The sequence below is a fragment of the Somniosus microcephalus genome, chromosome 8 (genome assembly GCF_052327205.1).
Source record: "Somniosus microcephalus isolate GS21.2 chromosome 8, FLI_Smic_1.0, whole genome shotgun sequence".
Taxonomy (NCBI): Eukaryota; Metazoa; Chordata; class Chondrichthyes; order Squaliformes; family Somniosidae; genus Somniosus; species Somniosus microcephalus.
The window spans coordinates 273,660,852-273,680,646 of record NC_140994.1 but is presented as its reverse complement, the minus strand read 5'-3'; the positions used below and the strand labels follow the sequence as shown (position 1 = coordinate 273,680,646).

The following is a 19,795-nucleotide window of genomic DNA, read 5'->3' as shown; positions in this document are numbered from 1 at the left end:
CGGAGGGAGAGTGTTGGGGAGATGTGACGGAGGGAGAGTGTTGGGGAGAGATGTGACGGAGGGAGAGTGTTGGGGAGGTGTGACGGAGGGAGAGTGTTGGGGAGAGCTGTGACGGCGGGAGAGTGTTGGGGAGATGTGACGGAGGGAGAGTGTTGGGGAGAGATGTGACGGAGGGAGTGTGTTGGGGAGAGATGTGACGGAGGGAGAGTGCTGGGGAGATGTGACGGAGGGAGAGTGTTGGGGAGAGATGTGATGGAGGGGAGAGTGTTGGGAGAGATGTGACGGAGGGAGAGTGTTGGGGAGAGATGAGCCGGAGGGAGAGTGTTGGGGAGATGTGACGGAGGGAGAGTGTTGGGGAGAGCTGTGACGGAGGGAGAGTGTTGGGGAGAGATGAGCCGGAGGGAGAGTGTTGGGGAGAGATGTGACGGAGGGAGAGTGTTGGGGAGATGTGACGGAGGGAGAGTGTTGGGGAGAGATGTGACGGAGGGAGAGTGTTGGGGAGAGATGTGACAGAGGGAGAGTGTTGGGGAGATGTGACGGAGGGAGAGTGTTGGGGAGAGATGTAACGGAGGGAGAGTGTTGGGGAGAGATGTGACGGAGGGAGAGTGTTGGGAGAGATGTGACGGAGGGAGAGTGTTGGGGAGAGATGAGCCGGAGGGAGAGTGTTGGGGAGAGATGTGACGGAGGGAGAGTGTTGGGGAGATGTGACGGAGGGAGAGTGTTGGGGAGAGATGTGACGGAGGGAGAGTGTTGGGGAGAGATGTGACGGAGGGAGAGTGTTGGGGAGAGATGTGACGGAGGGAGAGTGTTGGGGAGGTGTGACGGAGGGAGAGTGTTGGGGAGATGTGACGGAGGGAGAGTGTTGGGGAGAGATGTGACGGAGGGAGAGTGTTGGGGAGAGATGTGACGGAGGGAGAGTGTTGGGGAGAGCTGTGACGGCGGGAGAGTGTTGGGGAGATGTGACGGAGGGAGAGTGTTGGGGAGGGATGTGACGGAGGGAGAGTGTTGGGGAGAGATGTGACGGAGGGAGAGTGCTGGGGAGATGTGACGGAGGGAGAGTGTTGGGGAGAGATGTGATGGAGGGGAGAGTGTTGGGAGAGATGTGACGGAGGGAGAGTGTTGGGGAGAGATGAGCCGGAGGGAGAGTGTTGGGGAGATGTGACGGAGGGAGAGTGTTGGGGAGAGCTGTGACGGAGGGAGAGTGTTGGGGAGAGATGAGCCGGAGGGAGAGTGTTGGGGAGAGATGTGACGGAGGGAGAGTGTTGGGGAGATGTGACGGAGGGAGAGTGTTGGGGAGAGATGTGACGGAGGGAGAGTGTTGGGGAGAGATGTGACGGAGGGAGAGTGTTGGGGAGAGATGTGACAGAGGGAGAGTGTTGGGGAGAGATGTGACGGAGGGAGAGTGTTGGGGAGAGCTGTGACGGAGGGAGAGTGTTGGGGAGAGATGTGACGGAGGGAGAGTGTTGGGGAGAGATGTGACGGAGGGAGAGTGTTGGGGAGATGTGACGGAGGGAGAGTGTTGGGGAGAGATGTGACGGAGGGAGAGTGTTGGGGAGAGATGTGACGGAGGGAGAGTGTTGGGAGAGATGTGACGGAGGGAGAGTGTTGGGGAGAGATGAGCCGGAGGGAGAGTGTTGGGGAGAGATGTGACGGAGGGAGAGTGTTGGGGAGATGTGACGGAGGGAGAGTGTTGGGGAGAGCTGTGACGGACGGAGAGTGTTGGGGAGAGATGTGACGGAGGGAGAGTGTTGGGGAGATGTGACGGAGGGAGAGTGTTGGGGAGAGATGTGACGGAGGGAGAGTGTTGGGGAGAGATGTGACGGAGGGAGAGTGTTGGGGAGAAATGTGACGGAGGGAGAGTGTTGGGGAGAGATGTGACGGAGGGAGAGTGTTGGGGAGATGTGATGGAGGGAGAGTGTTGGGGAGAGATGTGACGGAGGGAGAGTGTTGGGAGAGATGTGACGGAGGGAGAGTGTTGGGGAGAGATGTGACGGAGGGAGAGTGTTGGGGAGAGATGTGACGGAGGGAGAGTGTTGGGAGAGATGTGACGGAGGGAGTGTGTTGGGGAGAGATGTGACGGAGGGAGAGTGTTGGGGAGAGATGTGACGAGGGGAGAGTGTTGGGGAGATGTGATGGAGGGAGAGTATTGGGGAGAGATGTGACGGAGGGAGAGTGTTGGGGAGAGATGTGACGGAGGGAGAGTGTTGGGGAGTGATGTGATGAAGGGAGAGTGTGGGGGAGAGATGCGACGGAGGGAGAGTGTTGGGGAGAGATGTGACAGAGGGTGAGTGTTGGGGAGAGATGTGACAGAGGGAGAGTGTTGGGGGAGATGTGACGGAGGGAGAGTGTTGGGGAGAGATGTGACGGAGGGGAGAGTGTTGGGGAGAGATGTGACAGAGGGAGAGTGTTGGGGAGAGATGTGACGGAGGGAGAGTGTTGGGGAGAGATGTGACGGAGGGAGAGTGTTGGGGAGAGATGTGATGGAGGGAGAGTGTTGGGGAGAGATGTGACGAGGGGAGAGTGTTGGGGAGATGTGATGGAGGGAGAGTATTGGGGAGAGATGTGACGGAGGGAGAGTGTTGGGGAGAGATGTGATGGAGGGAGAGTGTTGGGGAGATGTGACGGAGGGAGAGTGTTGGGGAGATGTGACGGAGGGAGAGTGTTGGGGAGATGTGACGGAGGGAGAGTGTTGGGGAGATGTGACGGAGGGAGAGTGTTGGGGAGAGATGTGACGGAGGGAGAGTGTTGGGGAGAGATGTGACGGAGGGAGAGTGTTGGGGAGAGATGTGACGGAGGGAGAGTGTTGGGGAGAGATGTGATGGAGGGAGAGTGTTGGGGAGATGTGACGGAGGGAGAGTGTTGGGGAGAGATGTGACGGAGGGAGAGTGTTGGGGAGAGTGTTGGGGAGAAATGTGACGGAGGGAGAGTGTTGGGGAGGGATGTGACGGAGAGTGTTGGGGAGAGATGTGACGGAGAGTGTTGGGGAGAGATGTGACGGAGGGAGAGTGTTGGGGAGGGATGTGACGGAGAGTGTTGGGGAGAGATGTGATGGAGGGAGAGTGTTGGGGAGAGATGTGACGGAGGGAGAGTGTTGGGGAGAGATGTGACGGCGGGAGAGTGTTGGGGAGAGATGTGACGGAGAGTATTGCGGAGAGATGTGACGGAGGGAGAGTTTTGGGGAGAGATGTGACGGAGGGAGAGTGTTGGGGAGATGTGACGGAGGGAGAGTGTTGGGGAGATGTGATGGAGGGAGAGTGTTGGGGAGAGATGTGATGGAGGGAGAGTGTTGGGGAGAAATGTGACAGAGGGAGAGTGTTGGGGAGAGATGTGACGGAGGGAGAGTGTTGGGGAGAGATGTGACGGAGGGAGAGTGTTGGGGAGAGATGTGACGGAGGGAGAGATGTGACGGAGGGAGAGTGTTGGGGAGAGATGTGATGGAGGGCGAGTGTTGGGGAGAGATGTGACGGAGGGAGAGATGTGACGGAGGGAGAGTGTTGGGGAGAGATGTGACGGAGGGAGAGATGTGACGGAGGGAGAGTGTTGGGGAGAGATGTGACGGAGGGAGAGTGTTGGGGAGAGATGTGACGGAGGGAGAGATGTGACGGAGGGAGAGTGTTGGGGAGAGATGTGACGGAGGGAGAGATGTGACGGAGGGAGAGTGTTGGGGAGAGATGTGATGGAGGGAGAGTGTTGGGGAGAGATGTGACGGAGGGAGATTGTTGGGGAGAGATGTGATGGAGGGAGAGTGTTGGGGAGAGTGTTGGGGAGAGATGTGATGGAGGGAGAGTGTTGGGGAGAGATGTGATGGAGGGAGAGATGTGACGGAGGGAGAGTTTTGGGGAGAGATGTGATGGAGGGAGAGTGTTGGGGAGAGATGTGACGGAGGGAGAGTGTTGGGGAGAGATGTGATGGAGGGAGAGTGTTGGGGAGAGATGTGATGGAGGGAGAGTGTTGGGGAGAGATGTGACGGAGGGAGAGTGTTGGGGAGAGATGTGATGAGGGGAGAATTTTGGGCAGAGATTTGATGGAGGGGAGAGTATTGGGATCAGTCGAACACTCCTTATGCTGACGAGCAAGACCATGTTGAGCATTGATGTGTTTCTGATCCTGTCCAGGACTGTCCGTGTTACAGAAGGTGCTGGACACGGCTGCCGAGAAGAACTGGCAGGTGACAGCGGTCAGCGTTGAGACCACCACTGAAGACGGTTATCGGATGCTATTCAAAGATCTGGACAAGAGAAAGGAACGTCAGGTCATCATCGACTGCGAGTCCGATAAACTTAGCACTATCATGAACCAGGTAACACCGGCAGACACCGTGCAGACACCTGGCGACCGAGAGAGGGGGATCGGGAGAGAGAGAGGAGGAATTGGGAAGGAGGTGCAATCGGGAAAGAGAGAGGGGGTGATCGGGAGAGAGGGGGTGTGATCGGGAGACAGGGGGGTGATCGGGAGAGAGGGGCTGTGTTCGGGAGAGAGGGGGTGTGATCGGGAGACAGGGGGGTGATCGGGAGAGAGGGGGTGTGATCGGGAGAGAGGGGGGAGGCAGCGATAGGAGGGTTGCTGAGGTGCGATCGGGTGAGTGGGTGGAGGTGGCGATGGGAGTGGTGCTTTTGTGCGATCGGGTGAGTGGGTGGAGGTGGCAATGGGAGTGGTGCTTTGGTGCGATCGGGTGAGTGGGTGGAGGTGGCAATGGGAGGGGTGAGAAGGTGGAGGATCGGGTGAGTGGGTGGAGGTGGCAATGGGAGTTATGCTGAGGTGCGATCGGGTGAGTGGGTGGAGGTGGCGATGGGAGGGGTGCTGAGGTGCGATCTGGTGAGTGGGTGGAGGTGGCGATGGGAGTGGTGCTTTGGTGCGATCAGGTGAGTGGGTGGAGGTGGCAATGGGAGGGGTGCTGAGGTGCGATCGGGTGAGTGGGTGGAGGTGGCGATGGGAGGGGTGCTGAGGTGCGATCGGGTGAGTGGGTGGAGGTGGCGATGGGAGTGGTGCTTTGGTGCGATCGGGTGAGTGGGTGGAGGTGGCAATGGGAGGGGTGCTGAGGTGCGATCGGGTGAGTGGGTGGAGGTGGCGATGGGAGGGGTGAGTAGGTGGAGGATCGGGTGAGTGGGTGGAGGTGGCGATGGGAGGGGTGCTGAGGTGCGATCGGGTGAGTGGGTGGAGGTGGCGATGGGAGGGGTGAGTGGGTGGAGGATCGGGTGAGTGGGTGGAGGTGGCGATGGGAGGGGTGAGTGGGTGGAGGATCGGGTGAGTGGGTGGAGGTGGCGATGGGAGGGGTGATGAGCTGCGATCGGGTGAGTGTGTGGAGGTGGCGATGGGAGGGGCGCTGAGGTGCGATCGGGTGAGTGGGTGGAGGTGGTGATAGGAGGGGTGCTGAGGTGCGATCGGGTGAGTGGGTGGAGGTGGCGATGGGACGGATGCTGTGGTGCGATCGGGTGAGTGGGTGGAGGTGGCAATAGGAGGGGTGCTTAGGTGCGATCGGGTGAGTCGGTGGAGGTGGCGATGGGAGGGGTGCTGTGGTGCGATCGGGTGAGTGGGTGGAGGTGGCGATGGGGGGTGAGTGGGTGGAGGATCGGGTGAGTCGGTGGAGGTGGCGATGGGAGGGGTGCTGTGGTGCGATCGGGTGAGTGGGTGGAGGTGGAGGTGGCGATGGGAGGGGAGAGTGGGTGGAGGATCGGGTGAGTCGGTGGAGGTGGCGATGGGAGGGGTGCTGTGGTGCGATCGGGTGAGTGGGTGGAGGTGGCGATGGGAGGGGAGAGTGGGTGGAGGATCGGGTGAGTTGGTGGAGGTGGCGATGGGAGGGGTGCTGTGGTGCGATCGGGTGAGTGGGTGGAGGTGGAGGTGGCGATGGGAGGGGAGAGTGGGTGGAGGATCGGGTGAGTGGATGAAGGTGGCGATGGGAGGGGTGCTGTGGTGCGATCGGATGAGTGGGTTGAGGTGGCGATGGGAGGGGTGCTGTGGTGCGATCGGGTGAGTGGGTGGAGGTGGAGGTGGAGGTGGCGATGGGAGGGGAGAGTGGGTGGAGGATCGGGTGAGTGGGTGGAGGTGGCGATGGGGGGTGAGTGGGTGGAGGATCGGGTGAGTCGGTGGAGGTGGCGATGGGAGGGGTGCTGTGGTGCGATCGGGTGAGTGGGTGGAGGTGGAGGTGGCGATGGGAGGGGAGAGTGGGTGGAGGATCGGGTGAGTGGGTGGAGGTGGCGATGGGAGGGGTGCTGTGGTGCGATCGGGTGAGTGGGTGGAGGTGGAGGTGGCAATGGGAGGGGAGAGTGGGTGGAGGATCGGGTGAGTGGGTGGAGGTGGCGATGGGGGGTGAGTGGGTGGAGGATCGGGTGAGTGGGTGGAGGTGGCGATGGGAGGGGTGCTGAGGTGCGATCGGGTGAGTGGGTGGAGGTGGAGGTGGCGATGGGAGGGGTGCTGTGGTGCGATCGGGTGAGTGGGTGGAGGTGGAGGTGGCGATGGGAGGGGAGAGTGGGTGGAGGATCGGGTGAGTGGGTGGAGGTGGCGATAGGAGGGGTGCTGAGGTGCGATCGGGTGAGTGGGTGGAGGTGGCGATGGGGGGTGAGTGGGTGGAGGATCGGGTGAGTCGGTGGAGGTGGCGATGGGGGGTGAGTGGGTGGAGGATCGGGTGAGTGGGTGGAGGTGGCGATGGGAGGGGTGCTGTGGTGCGATCGGGTGAGTGGGTGGAGGTGGCGATGGGGGGTGAGTGGGTGGAGGATCGGGTGAGTGGGTGGAGGTGGCGATGGGAGGGGTGCGATCGGTGGTAGGGCTGAGCCGTGGCTGGCAACAGCCGATGGTTTGAACGTGGAGCCGGGAGGAGTAAGTATATTGTAAAGTCCTCCCAGTTGACTGCGACAAAGGTAATCTATCCCTTCTCGTCTTTCTGGACCTGCCTGCAGTCTTTGATACGGTTGACCACAAAGTTCTGCTCCATCAGCTCATCCAGCTCGACGGAACTGCACTCACCTGGTTCCATTCTTATCTTTCCAGCCGTAACCTTAGAATCATCTTCAACGGCTTCTCTTCCCGATCCCGCACCATTACCTCCGGTGTCCCCCAAGGATCTACCCTTGGCCCCTCCTCTTCTGTGAAGGAATAAGCCAAAGAACCTATTCAGAAAAAGACACCATTCTATGAAATAATTCTGGCCTTTTTACAACATGACAAACTGGGCTTGGAAATCTAGAAACCTAACGATGAAAAAGCTGTGAAAGCATTCTGGCTATTGAGATGATAGTTGTTGACACTGAATCAATAACCTTATTGAAACAGAAGGTTAAAGGCTCCAACAGGCTGACCTTTGGGAATGAAACAATAGTTCACCCTGGATAAGGTGTTCTAATTTACACTTCGTAAAGAAGCACATAAAAGTAAGAAACATCTGCCTTCGTAAAAATGACATCAAGTAAAAAACACCTGCCGTTACACCATCTTTTATGGTAAACTTGGAAGACCTAGAGAGGAGATATAATTCTGTAATGCTACCAGCTGACCTGGCAGTAAGAATTGCAGAGGTCAGCAGAAAAATGACTAGAGATAATTAGCTTACATCAGCAGAAAACCTTAAAGGAAATACCACTGGAAAAGGGTATAAATATTGAACTCTCAAATGGGATTGTAGACTCACTTTAAAGGGGCAAAACGATTCTCGGCTTCAGAGGCAGCTCTGTAAGTCGCCAACTCTTTGTACCTCGGGGATCAAAGGTATTTGATTTTGGTGGATATCCTGAATAGAACTTTAAGAGCTGTAAAACTGTAGTGAAGTTAAGATTTGAGAGTAAAGTTCTCGATAATAAGATTGTAAGTTTTCCCTTTTTGCAACTGTTAATGTTGCGATTGACTCACCAACTGTAAATTACATGTTGGTTCTTTAATAAATCTATATATTTTTAGAATTGTCTCACATAAGACTTCTGTATCAAACTCGCGAACTCAATTTCTGAACACTCTTTGGTGAGGAGTTGCAGAATTCTGGGGGAGTTTTCCGGACCCCCATAATATCCGGAACGTTACAGTCTAGCTAAACTTATTAAAAGTGTCATCTCGAGGACGGTAACATTTTCAGGTTGTTCCTTTCCTTTAGGGAGAGATAGTCCGGACCTTTAGACCCAATTAAACGTCTTTGGGATTCGGCTACCTCAGACTTTAGTTGAAAGTGAACGTCTGGGGAATACTTCTGATCCGGGGTAGCCCTAAAGGGACTAGGACTTGTAATAATCCCTTCACTTCCTCATCTACATGCTGCACCTCGGTGACATCACCCAGCAACACAATGTGAGTTTCACATGTATGCTGATGATACCCAGCTCTATCTCTCCTCCTCCTCTCTCAAACCCTCCACTGCCTCTATACTGTCAGACTGCGTGTCTGACTCCAGCATTGGATGAGTAAAAATTTCCTCCAATTAAATATCAGGCAGACTGAAGCCACTGTCTTCAGTTCAAGCTACAAACTCCATTCCCTTTCCACTGATTCAATCTCTCTCCCCGGCAACTGTCTGAGGCTGACCAAGTCTGTTCGCCACCTTGGAGCCATATTTGATCACTAATTGAGTTTCCTACCTCATCCGTCCTCTCATTAAGACCGCCTGACATGAATTTTGTCATTCACGTGGAAATGACGTATGAAATAATACTGGGCAGCCTGCTGGTGGCGCTGTCCAGGGAGAGTATAAATACTCGGGCAGGGGCCCAGCTTGCTCAGGACATTCTTTAACAGGAACTAGTGAAGGACACAACTAGATCTCCATGTTGAAAAACAGTTGATTAAAGCCTTGTTTAATACTGAGACCAAGTGCCGAGTAGTTTTCTTACATCACCGCCCATTTCCACTTTGTAATATCGCCCGTCTCTGTCCTTACCTTTACTTATCTGCTGCTGAAACCCTCACCCATGCCTTTATCACCTCGAGACTCGACTAACCATTTCATTCGGCCTCAGTTTGCGCCGTTCTTAAAGCTGATCTCTAATTTTGTGGAAGATTTCCTCAGAATCGCTCCCTTGCTTCTCTACAGGTTACAGAGTCCACGGAGATGGAGCAAAGCTCCTGTATCCTGAGCCTGGACTGGACTGGTCTCACTCAGGACCTTGGGTTTAAGGAGCTTGCTCTCTCAGTCACAGCCCTGCCGTAGAATATTAATATTTTCTCGCCCATCATACATGACAAACCTCGAGCTGGTCTCCACAGTGGTAACAGAAGCTGTGTTCTCTGTATTTTACAGATTGTTAACATTGGAAAGCACATCCGCGGATATCAGTACATCTTCGCGAGCCTGGTAGGTACCCAACAAAACTCCGCCCCTGAGATTTCATGTTAAATGTTTTCTTTATAATTTCAGTCCAGGAATGTCCCTCACAGGGATTCTCGCAGGGATGGCACGCGGGTCTGGACCTGTAATTCACCCAAATACTGAGCTCTTCATTCCTGCCGTGCCATTGCAGGCAGATGTTGAGCGCAGTCTGTTCACTTCCCTACAGAGAGAGAAAAGGGCAAGTCCAATACTCCAACGAAATATTCGATATTAGTGAGGTTGACCACTCACGGTGTGGGAGCTGCAATAACCCTGCACCAGAATAACATTTACAAGCCATCTATTGTCGGAAAGCACGAAAAGGGGAGAGACAAGCCCTGAATCCCAGCTCAGTCAGTGAGGAACCAGCCCTGAATCCCAGCTCAGTCAGTGTGGAACCAGCCCAGAATCCCAGCTCAGTCAGTGTGGAACCAGCACTGGATCCCAGCTCAGTCAGTGTGGAACCAGCACTGGATCCCAGCTCAGTCAGTGTGGAACCAGCACTGGATCCCAGCTCAGTCAGTGAGGGACCAGTCCTCAATCACAGCTCAGTCAGTGAGTGACCAGCCCTGAATCCCAGCTCAGTCAGTGACGGACCAGCCCTGAATCCCAGCTCAGTCAGTGTGGAACCAGCACTGAATCCCAGCGCAGTCAGTGAGGGACCAGCCCTGATTCCCAGCTCAGTCAGTGAGGGACCAGCACTGGATCACAGCTCAGTCAGTGAGGGACCAGCCCTGAATCCCAGGTCAGTCAGTGAGGGACCAGCCCTGAATCCCAGCTCAGTCAGTGAGGGACCAGCCCTGAATCCCAGCTCAGTCAGTGAGGGACCAGCACTGAATCCCAGCTCAGTCAGTGAGGGACCAGCCCTGAATCCCAGCTCAGTCAGTGAGGGACCAGCCCTGAATCCCAGCTCAGTCAGTGAGGGACCAGCCCTGAATCCCAGCTCAGTCAGTGAGGGACCAGCACAGAATCCCAGCTCAGTCAGTGAGGGACCAGCACTGAACCCCAGCTCAGTCAGTGTGGAACCAGCCCAGAATCCCAGCTCAGTCAGTGAGGGACCAGCCCTGAATCCCAGCTCAGTCAGTGAGGGACCAGCCCTGAATCCCAGCTCAGTCAGTGAGGGACCAGCCCTGAATCCCAGCTCAGTCAGTGTGGAACCAGCACTGGATCCCAGCTCAGTCAGTGAGTGACCAGCACTGAATCCCAGCTCAGTCAGTGTGGAACCAGCACTGGATCCCAGCACAGTCAGTGAGTGACCAGCCCTGGATCCCAGCTCAGTCAGTGGGTGACCAGCACTGAATCCCAGTTCAGTCAGTGGGGGACCAGCCTTGAATCCCAGCTCAGTCAGTGAGGGACCGGCCCTGAATCCCAGCTCAGTCAGTGTGGAACCGGCCCTGAATCCCAGCTCAGTCAGTGTGGAACCGGCCCTGAATCCCAGCTCAGTCAGTGAGGAACCGGCCCTGAATCCAAGCTCAGTCAGTGTGGAACCAGCCCTGAATCCCAACTAAGTTGCCCGTGAATTACGTATTGTACAGACCCAGGCCCCCCTCCCCTCTGTCACATAATGATAACCTGCTTCTTTCTGTCTCGATTTGTATCGCAGGGGTTCCTAGACATGGATCTGGGTAAATTCCAGTACGCAGGGGCAAACGTGACAGGGTTTCAGATCGTACGGCCTGACAGTGTTCAAGTTACAAAATTCCTTCAGCGTTGGAGGAAACTGGATGCTAAAGAGTATCAGGGAGTGGAGGGGCATAAACTGAAGGTAGGAGGTTTCAGCTCACTCTGTCATTCATTCATTCTCCCCTCCTTATAAACATAGAGCCAGCGAGTCACCGTGGCTCAGTGCAGCCAATAATGTGATTGTGGCTCACAGGGACCGATAATAATAAGAATATAATAGGAGCAGGAGTCGGCCATTCGGCCCCTCGAGCCTGCTCCGCCATTCAATAAGATCATGGCTGATCTTTGACCTCAACTCTGGCAAATGGAGTATAATGTGGGAAAATGTGAAATTGTCCATTTTGGCAGGAAGAATAAAAAAGAAGCATATTATCTAAATGGTGAGAGATTGCAGAGCTCTGAGATGTAGAGGGATCTGGGTGTCTTAGTGCATGAATCGCAAATGGTTAGTATGCAGGTACAGCAAGTAATTAGGAAAGCTAATAGAATGTTACAGTTTATTGCGAGGGGAATTGAATACAAAAGTAGGGAGGATATGCTTCAGTTATACAGGGCATTGGTGGGACCACATCTGGAGTACTGTGTACAGTATTGGTCTCCTTATTTAAGGAAGGATGTAAATGCGTTGGAAGCAGTTCAGAGAAGGTTTACTAGACTAATAGCTGGAATGGGCGGGTTGTCTTTTGAGGAAAGGTTGGACAGGCTAGGCTTGTATCCGCTGGAGTTTAGAAGAGTAAGAGGTGACTTGATTGAAACATATAAGATGATGAGGGGTCTGGACAGGGTGAATGTGGAGAGATGTTTCCTCTTGTGGAAGAATCTAGAACTAGGGGTCACTGTTTAAAAATAAGGGGTCGCCCATTTAAAACAGAAATGAGGAGAAAATTTTTCTCACAGAGGGTGGTGAGTCTTTGGAACTCTCTTCCTCAGAGGGCAGTGGAAGCAGAGTCTTTGAATATTTTTAAGCAGAGGTAGATCGATTCTTGATAAGCAAGGGGGTGAAAGGTTATCGGGGGTAGGTGGGAATGTGGAGTAATCGGATCAGCCATGATCTTATTGAATGGCGGAGCAGGCTCGAGAGGCCGAGTGGCCGACTCCTGCTCCTAATTCGTATGTTCGTATGTAACTCCACTGTAATCAATAATGATTCCTCAGATTTCTTGGAGAAGACACCAATAGGCAGCAGCCAGTATGTTTGAGCAATAAATCAAGATTTATTAAGCGTAATATACTTAACAACAGGCGATAATTTAACAAGTAGCTCGCAGCTCTTGGTCTCTGGAACCTCTCAGACACAGATGACATCGTCTTCAGTCTCTTCCTTTGTCGTCGCAGTAAGTCTGCGTAAAGTTATTCTTTGAGTATCAAGGTTTTAACCCATTTCTTATCAAAAGTTGGTTTGGCCAGTATCCATACATAGGCCTAGAAATTCAGTGGGCCTTGCACCCACTTAGCGCCTAAAGAGGTCTTTTGCGCTGGCGGGGTGGTAGCGCTGAAATTGAGTGCAGCGGTATTGGCGGCGGTAGCCGTTAGCGCTGCGCCGGGACCGATGACGTCATCGGTGTGCGCGGTGGCCCGTAACGCCCCGAAACCGCGCCGATCCCCATATTTATTTGCGCCCGCCTCCTCCGAAGCGGGCGCAAACAGCGAACAGAAAATGGGGCCGTCCTGCTGCCATAGTGGGGCGCTTTAAAGCTGAAGGTGCGGCCGGCCGCTTTTTCGGCGGCCGCCTGCCCGCACCTCCTTCCCCGGCCTCCTCCACCCCCCCCCGTGGCATTGCCGGCTGGTTTCCGTGGAGCCCGGCACTTCTCCGTTGTGCCGGGCTCTTTTGCCGGCACTCGCGATCGGGGCTTCGGCCGTTGCAGGCACCTCCCCCTTAAGAGAAGGGGGAGGCCTGCAGTACCGCAGCCTGCCGCACCGCATCGGGTGGCACTGCGGCAACTAGCGCGCCGATATTCAGTTGCAGCGCCCCAAACGGAGGCGGGCACACCCTGGTATAGCGCCCGCTTCCGAATTGGGGCGCAGAAGACGAATATACGGCGTGCGCTAATGCCTCCCCGCCCAGCGCTAACTTTTGGGCGCGAGCGAGCTGCCCGCGCCCAAGTGAATTTCTAGGCCATAGTCTTTAACAAAATCACCTTCTTTAATTGGTTCTAATGGTCAAAATACCATTGTCACACATAGAAACATAGAAGATAGGAGCAGGAGTCGGCCATTCGGCCCCTCGAGCCTGCTCCGCCATTTAATGAGATCATGGCTGATCATCCAAATTCAGTACCCTGTCCCTGCCTTCTCCCCATATCCCTTGACCCCTTTAGACTTAAGAAATATATCTAACTCTTTCTTGAATATATTTAATGAATTGGCCTCCACTGCCTTCTGTGGTAGAGAATTCCACAGGTTCACCACTCTCTGGGTGAAGAAATTCCTCCTCATCTCTGTCCTAAATGGCTTACCCCTTATCTTTAGACTGTGACCCCTGGTTCTGGACTCCCGCGCCATCGGGAACATCCTTCCTGCATCTAGTCTGTCCAGTCCTGTTAGAATTTTATAAGTTTCAATGAGATCCCCTCTCATTCTTCTGAACTCCAGCGAATATAAGCCCAATCGACCCAATCTCTCCTCATACGTCATTCCTGCCATCCCAGGTATCAGTCTGGTGAATCTTCACTGCACTCCCTCCATGGCAAGAACGTCCTTCCTCAGATAAGGCGACCAAAACTGCACACAATACTCAAGGTGTGGTCTCACCAAGGCCCTGTACACTGCAGCAAGACATCCTTGTTCTTGTACTCAAATCCTCTCGCTATGAAGGCCAACATACAATTTGCCTTCTTAACCGCCTGCTGCACCTGCATGCTTACCTTCAGCGACTGGTGCACAAGGACACCCAGATCTCATTGCACTTCCCCTTCTCCCAATCTATTGCCGTTCAGATAATAATCTGCCTTCCTGTTTTTGCCACCAAAGTGGATGATCTCGCATTTATCCATATTATACTGCATCTGCCATGGTTAAACTCTACACTGACCCATCAAACATGCCCAGGGTATGTTACATACGAACATACGAATTAGGAGCAGGAGTAGGCTACTCAGTCTAAGGTTAGAACCTTGGCCCCTCCTGGCTCAGTAATTTTCCTACAACTTTACCCTGTTCATCATTATATTGTTTATAGTTCTTCACCCCATTGGAATTTACCTTATCTCTCTCATTCTAGCTTCCCTGGTGCAAGCAGTACAAGGCCTCGTAACCTGCGTAGGCTGTGTGACTGTCCGTTGTTAGAACTAGTCTTGACTAGTCCTGACTGTCTTTGCAGTTACATTTTGAGCAAGGCTTAGCAATTTATGCACAAGTCATTACAGGTCATACAGAATATGGATATTTGGTTAATGTGAAGCTCACTATTCTACACTCACACTTATACATGTTATTACTAAAAACATCCAAGTATCAGTCTTTCGTGCACCACTTTTTTGCCTGATCCCCATATCCTTTAATTCCCCTGGAGTACAAGAATCTATCGATCTCAGCCTTGAATATACTCAACGACTGAGCATCCACAGCCCTCTGGGGTAGAGAAGTCCAAAGTGCTCTTTGATTCAACACATTTCTGGGTCCACAGTGAGTCCTCATCACTGAGCAGGTTCATAGCTCAGTGCGTCCTGCCCAGTGCCAGGGGCTGCCCGGACCCCTGGTGTGTGGGGAGGGTCCGAGACCCCGGCACCATGTTACACTGTCAGAATTTACTCTTAATGATGGGAAAGATGGAGCGAACCTTTTGGATGCTTGAAGCTTTCAGCAGCTCACCGTTCACCCCGCGTCAGCCAGTCGCTCGCACTGTGAGGTCCCATGAGGTCAGCCTCAGGGTTCTCGGGTCCCAGTTCTCAGTCAGGACCTCACTCACACTCACAGCCTACATTTCGTTAGACTGCACTTGTGCACTAACAATGACAATAAAAGTTGATTTGATTTGATTTTGATTGATTGATTGATTTGATTTTGATTCCCCTCCTCCTCCTACAGTACACATCAGCCATGACCTTTGATGGAGTTCTCGTGCTGTCTGAAGCCTTCAAGTATCTGCGCAAGACACGAATCGACATCTCGCGGAGAGGCAACGCGGGAGACTGTTTGGCAAACCCGGCCGTTCCTTGGGGTCAAGGAATAGACATTCAGCGAGCCTTACAGCAGGTACTGCACCTTCTGAGGATCCCTCTACACTGTCCCATAAAACACTCCCAGGGCAGGTACAGCACGGGTTAGATACAGAGTAAAGCTCCCTCTACACTGTCCCATCAAACACTCCCAGGGCAGGTACAGCACGGGTTAGATACAGAGTAAAGCTCCCTCTACACTGTCCCATCAAACACTCCCAGGGCAGGTGCAGCACGGGTTAGATACAGAGTAAAGCTCCCTCTACACTGTCCCATCAAACACTCCCAGGGCAGGTACAGCACGGGTTAGATACAGAGTAAAGCTCCCTCTACACTGTCCCATCAAACACTCCCAGGGCAGGTGCAGCACGGGTTAGATACAGAGTAAAGCTCCCTCTACACTGTTCCATCAAACACGCCCAGGGCAGGTACAGCACGGGGTTAGATACAGAGTAAAGCTCCCTCTGCACTGTCCCATCAAACACTCCCAGGGCAGGTGCAGCACGGGTTAGATACAGAGTAAAGCTCCCTCTACACTGTCCCATCAAACACTCCCAGGGCAGGTAGAGCACAGGTTAGATACAGAGTAAAGCTCCCTCTATACTCCAGCCCAGAAAGAGGTGAAACCCATGTGGACCAAGCAATAAAATTCCCAAATGTTTGGAAATCCGGAGTCAGTGAGATAAGGGTTGTTTGTGTTTGGCTCCACTCCAGGTTCGCAGCGACGGGCTGACTGGGAACATTCAATTTAATGAATACGGACATCGGACCAACTACACTGTCAATGTGATGGAGATGAAGAGCGACGGAATTAGAAAGGTACCGTCTGTACCCCCACACCGTCTGTACCCCCACACCGTCCGCACCCCCACACCGTCTGTACCCCCACACCGTCCGCACACCCAGACCGTCCGTACCCCCAGACCGCCCGCACCCCCAGACCGCCGGTACCCCCACACCGTCCGTACCCCCAGACTGCCCGCACCCCCAGACCCCCCCGCACCCCCAAGCCGTCCGCACCCCCAGACCGTCCGCACCCCCAGACCACCCGCACCCCCGGCCGCCCGCACCCCCGGCCGCCCACACCCCCACACCGTCCGTACCCCCAGACCGCCCGCACCCCCAGACCGTCCACACCCCCAGACCGTCCACACCCCCAGACCGTCTGTACACTCAGACCCCCCGTACCCCAGGCCACCGGTACCCCCAGACCGCCCGTACCCCCAGGCCGCCCGTACCCCCAGGCCGCCCGTACCCCCCGCCCGTACCCCCACGCCGTCCGCACCCCCGGGCCGCCGGTACCGCCGGTACACCCGGACCGGCCGTACCCCCAGAACCCCCAGGCTGCCCGTACCCCCAGGCCGCCCGCACCCCCACGCCGTCCGCACCCCCACGCCGTCCGCACCCCCACGCCGCCGGTACCCCCCAGGCCGCCTGTACCCCCCAGGCCGCCCGTACCCCCAGGCCATCTGCACACCCACACCGTCTGTACCCCCACACCCTCCGTACCCCAGACCCCCAGGACCCCCGGACCGCCCATACCCCCAGGCCCCCCCGTACCCTCGGTACCCCCCCATACCCCTCGTACCCCCAGACCGCCCGTAGCCCCAGACCCCCCCATACCCCCAGACCACCTGCACCACCACACCGCCCGCACCCCCAGACCCCCCGCACCCCCAACATGGCCCGTACCCCCAGACTCCCCATACACCCAGACCGCCCGTATCCAGACCCCCTGTAGCCCCAGACCGCCCGTACCCCCCAGGCCGCCCGCACCCCCAGACCGCCCGTACCCCCAGACCCCCCACACCCCCAGACCCCCCGCACCTCCAGACCCCCCGCAACTCCAGACCCCCGTACCTCCAGACCCCCGTACCCCCAACATCGCCATACACCCAGACCGCCCGTACCCAGACCCCCGTACTCCCAGTACCCCCAGACTGCCTGTAGCCCCAGACCGCCCGCACCCCGAGACCGCCTGTACCCCCAGACCGCCCGCACCTCCAGAACCCCCGCACCCCCAGAACCCCGTAATCGCCCATACACCCAGACCGCCCGTATCCCCAGACCCCCCGTACCCCCAGACCGCCCGTACCCCCAGACCCCCTGTACAACCCGGAACCCCCGTACCCCCAGATCGCCGTACCCCCAGACCGCCCGTACCCCCAGACCGCCCGTACCCCCAGACCCCCTGTACAACCCGGAACCCCCGTACCACCAGACCGCCCGTACCCCCAGACCGCCCGTACCCCCAGAACCCCAGACCCCCCGTACCCCCAGACTGCCCGCACCACCAGACCGCCCGTACCCCCAGACCCCCTGCACCTCCAGACCCCCGTACCTCCAGACCCCCGTACCCCCAACATCGCCATACCCCCAGACCGCCCGTACCCAGACCCCCGTACCCCCAGTACCCCCCGTACCCCCAGACCGCCCGTACCCCCAGACCGCCCGCACCCCCAGACCGCCCGCACCCCCAGACCCCCCACACCCCCAGAACCCCATACCCCCAGTACCCCCAACATCGCCCGTACACCCAGACCGCCCATACCCCAAGACCCCCCGTACCCCCAGACCGCCCGTACCCCCAGACCCCCGTACCTCCAGACCCCCCATACCCCCAGACCCCCCGTACCCCCAGACCCCCGTACCCCCAGACCCCCCGACCCCTTGTACAATCCAGAACCCCCGTACCACCAGACCGCCCGTACCCCCAGACCCCCCATACCCCCAGACCCGCCCGTACCCCCAGACCCCCGTACCCCAGACCGCCCTTACCCCCAGACCCCCCGTACCCCCAGACCGCCCGTACATCCGTACCCCCAGACCCCCCCGTACCCCAGACCCCCCGTACACCCAGACCCCCAGTACACCCAGACCCCCCGTACCCCCACATTGTTGGTGGCACCCACACCTCGTCAGTACCACCACATGGGTCGGTGGTGTTCTGTCATGAAGTGACAGGTTTGTTGAATGTGGTGATCTTTACCTGTTCCTGTATTGTTCCAATGTAAGGTTCGTGTTGTTTGTCACAGAATGATGCTCTACCTGTCCCAAATCACACACGCCACATCATTAGTCTTGCTATTAATGCTGTATTTTACAGATCGGTTACTGGAATGAAGACGACAAGTTTGTTGCAACAACAGGTGATCCTCACATTGGCAACGACACCAGTGGCATCCAGAATCGGACCTACATCGTAACCACAATCTTAGTAAGTGTTACAGCACTGAGCGTTAGTAACCAGTGGGCTCCAGGGTGGCCTCAACATTCAAACAACAGCAGCCCGCATTTCTATATATGGAACCCAGGCGGGTGAATGGAGTTGAGATACAGATCAGCTACGATCTCATTGAATGGCGGAACAGGCTCGAGTGGCTGAATGGCCTCCTCCAGTCCTTCTGGTGTCTGACTGTGATATTTACATCAGTCCAATACACGATACCAGTTCCCTGTAGGAGAGAGAGGTCCCAAAAGTTTCAAGGAATAGGAGGAGGTCATTCAGCCCCTCGAGCCTGTTCCGCCATTCAATGAGATTATGGCTGATCTGTATCTTAACTCCATCTACCCACCTTGGTTCCTTATCCCACAATACCCTTAGCCAACAAAAATCTATCAATCTCAGTTTTGAAATTTTCAATTGACCCCCAGCCTCAACAGCCTTTTTTGGGGGCGAGAGTTCCAGATTTCCACCACCCTTTGTGTGAAGAAGTGCTTCCTGACATCACCCCTGAACGGCCTGGCTCTAATTTTAATGTTCTGCCCCTTTGTTCTGGACTCCCCCCACCAGAGGAAATAGGGTCGATAGAGAGAAACTATCAACTCCTTTAATCAATTAAAATTCTTAATTTAAAACCACTTGACTCTGACATGTGCTAAAACCAGAGACACCTCAACATCAAGCTGCCGCTATAGCTCAGGACTGAGGTGGGCCACCTGACTGCAGACTGCACTACAGGTGAGAGGAGTGAAGGAGGCTCAGGGAGGATTCTCGACCGCTTGAGATACATCTCGGGTGGAAGTGTTACCCCATGAGCTCGGCTCCGACCCTTGAGATCCAACCACTTTGCACCGTCCGTAATCTTCAGCTCATCCAAACCTCTGCTGCCCGTGTCCTAACTCTCACCAAGTCCCGTTCACCCATCACCCCTGTGCTCACCGCCCCGTGTCCCAACTCTCACCAAGTCCCATTCACCCATCACCCCTGTGCTCACTGCCCCGTCCTAACTCTCACCAAGTCCCGTTCACCCATCACCCACTGTGCTCACTGCCCCGTGTCCTAACTCACACCCAGTCCCGTTCACCCATCACCCCCTGTGCTCACTGCCCCGTGTCCTAACTCTCACCCAGTCCCTTTCACCCATCACCCCCTGTGCTCACTGCCCCGTGTCCTAACTCACACCCAGTCCCGTTCACCCATCACCCCCTGTGCTCACTGCCCCGTGTCCCAACTCTCACCAAGTCCCATTCACCCATCACCCCTGTGCTCACTGCCCCGTCCTAACTCTCACCAAGTCCCGTTCACCCATCACCCACTGTGCTCACTGCCCCGTGTCCTAACTCACACCCAGTCCCGTTCACCCATCACCCCCTGTGCTCACTGCCCCGTGTCCTAACTCTCACCAAGTCCCGTTCACCCATCACCCACTGTGCTCACTGCCCCGTGTCC

At 55.7% G+C, this 19,795-nt stretch overlaps 1 protein-coding gene across 3 annotated transcripts in view; it reads left to right on the top strand.

Moving 5' to 3' along the window:
• LOC147114410 (glutamate receptor 1-like) overlaps positions 1-19,795 on the top strand; it is a 568,394-nt gene that overhangs the window by 241,671 nt on the left and 306,928 nt on the right. For all 3 annotated transcript variants that reach the window (XM_085996088.1, XM_085996086.1, XM_085996085.1), the window contains exons 4-9: positions 4,116-4,300; positions 9,215-9,268; positions 10,887-11,048; positions 14,993-15,160; positions 15,838-15,942; positions 18,230-18,340. In XM_085996088.1, the coding sequence (XP_085852214.1) occupies positions 4,116-4,300; positions 9,215-9,268; positions 10,887-11,048; positions 14,993-15,160; positions 15,838-15,942; positions 18,230-18,340 (785 nt within the window). The remainder of the gene's footprint in view (positions 1-4,115; positions 4,301-9,214; positions 9,269-10,886; positions 11,049-14,992; positions 15,161-15,837; positions 15,943-18,229; positions 18,341-19,795) is intronic.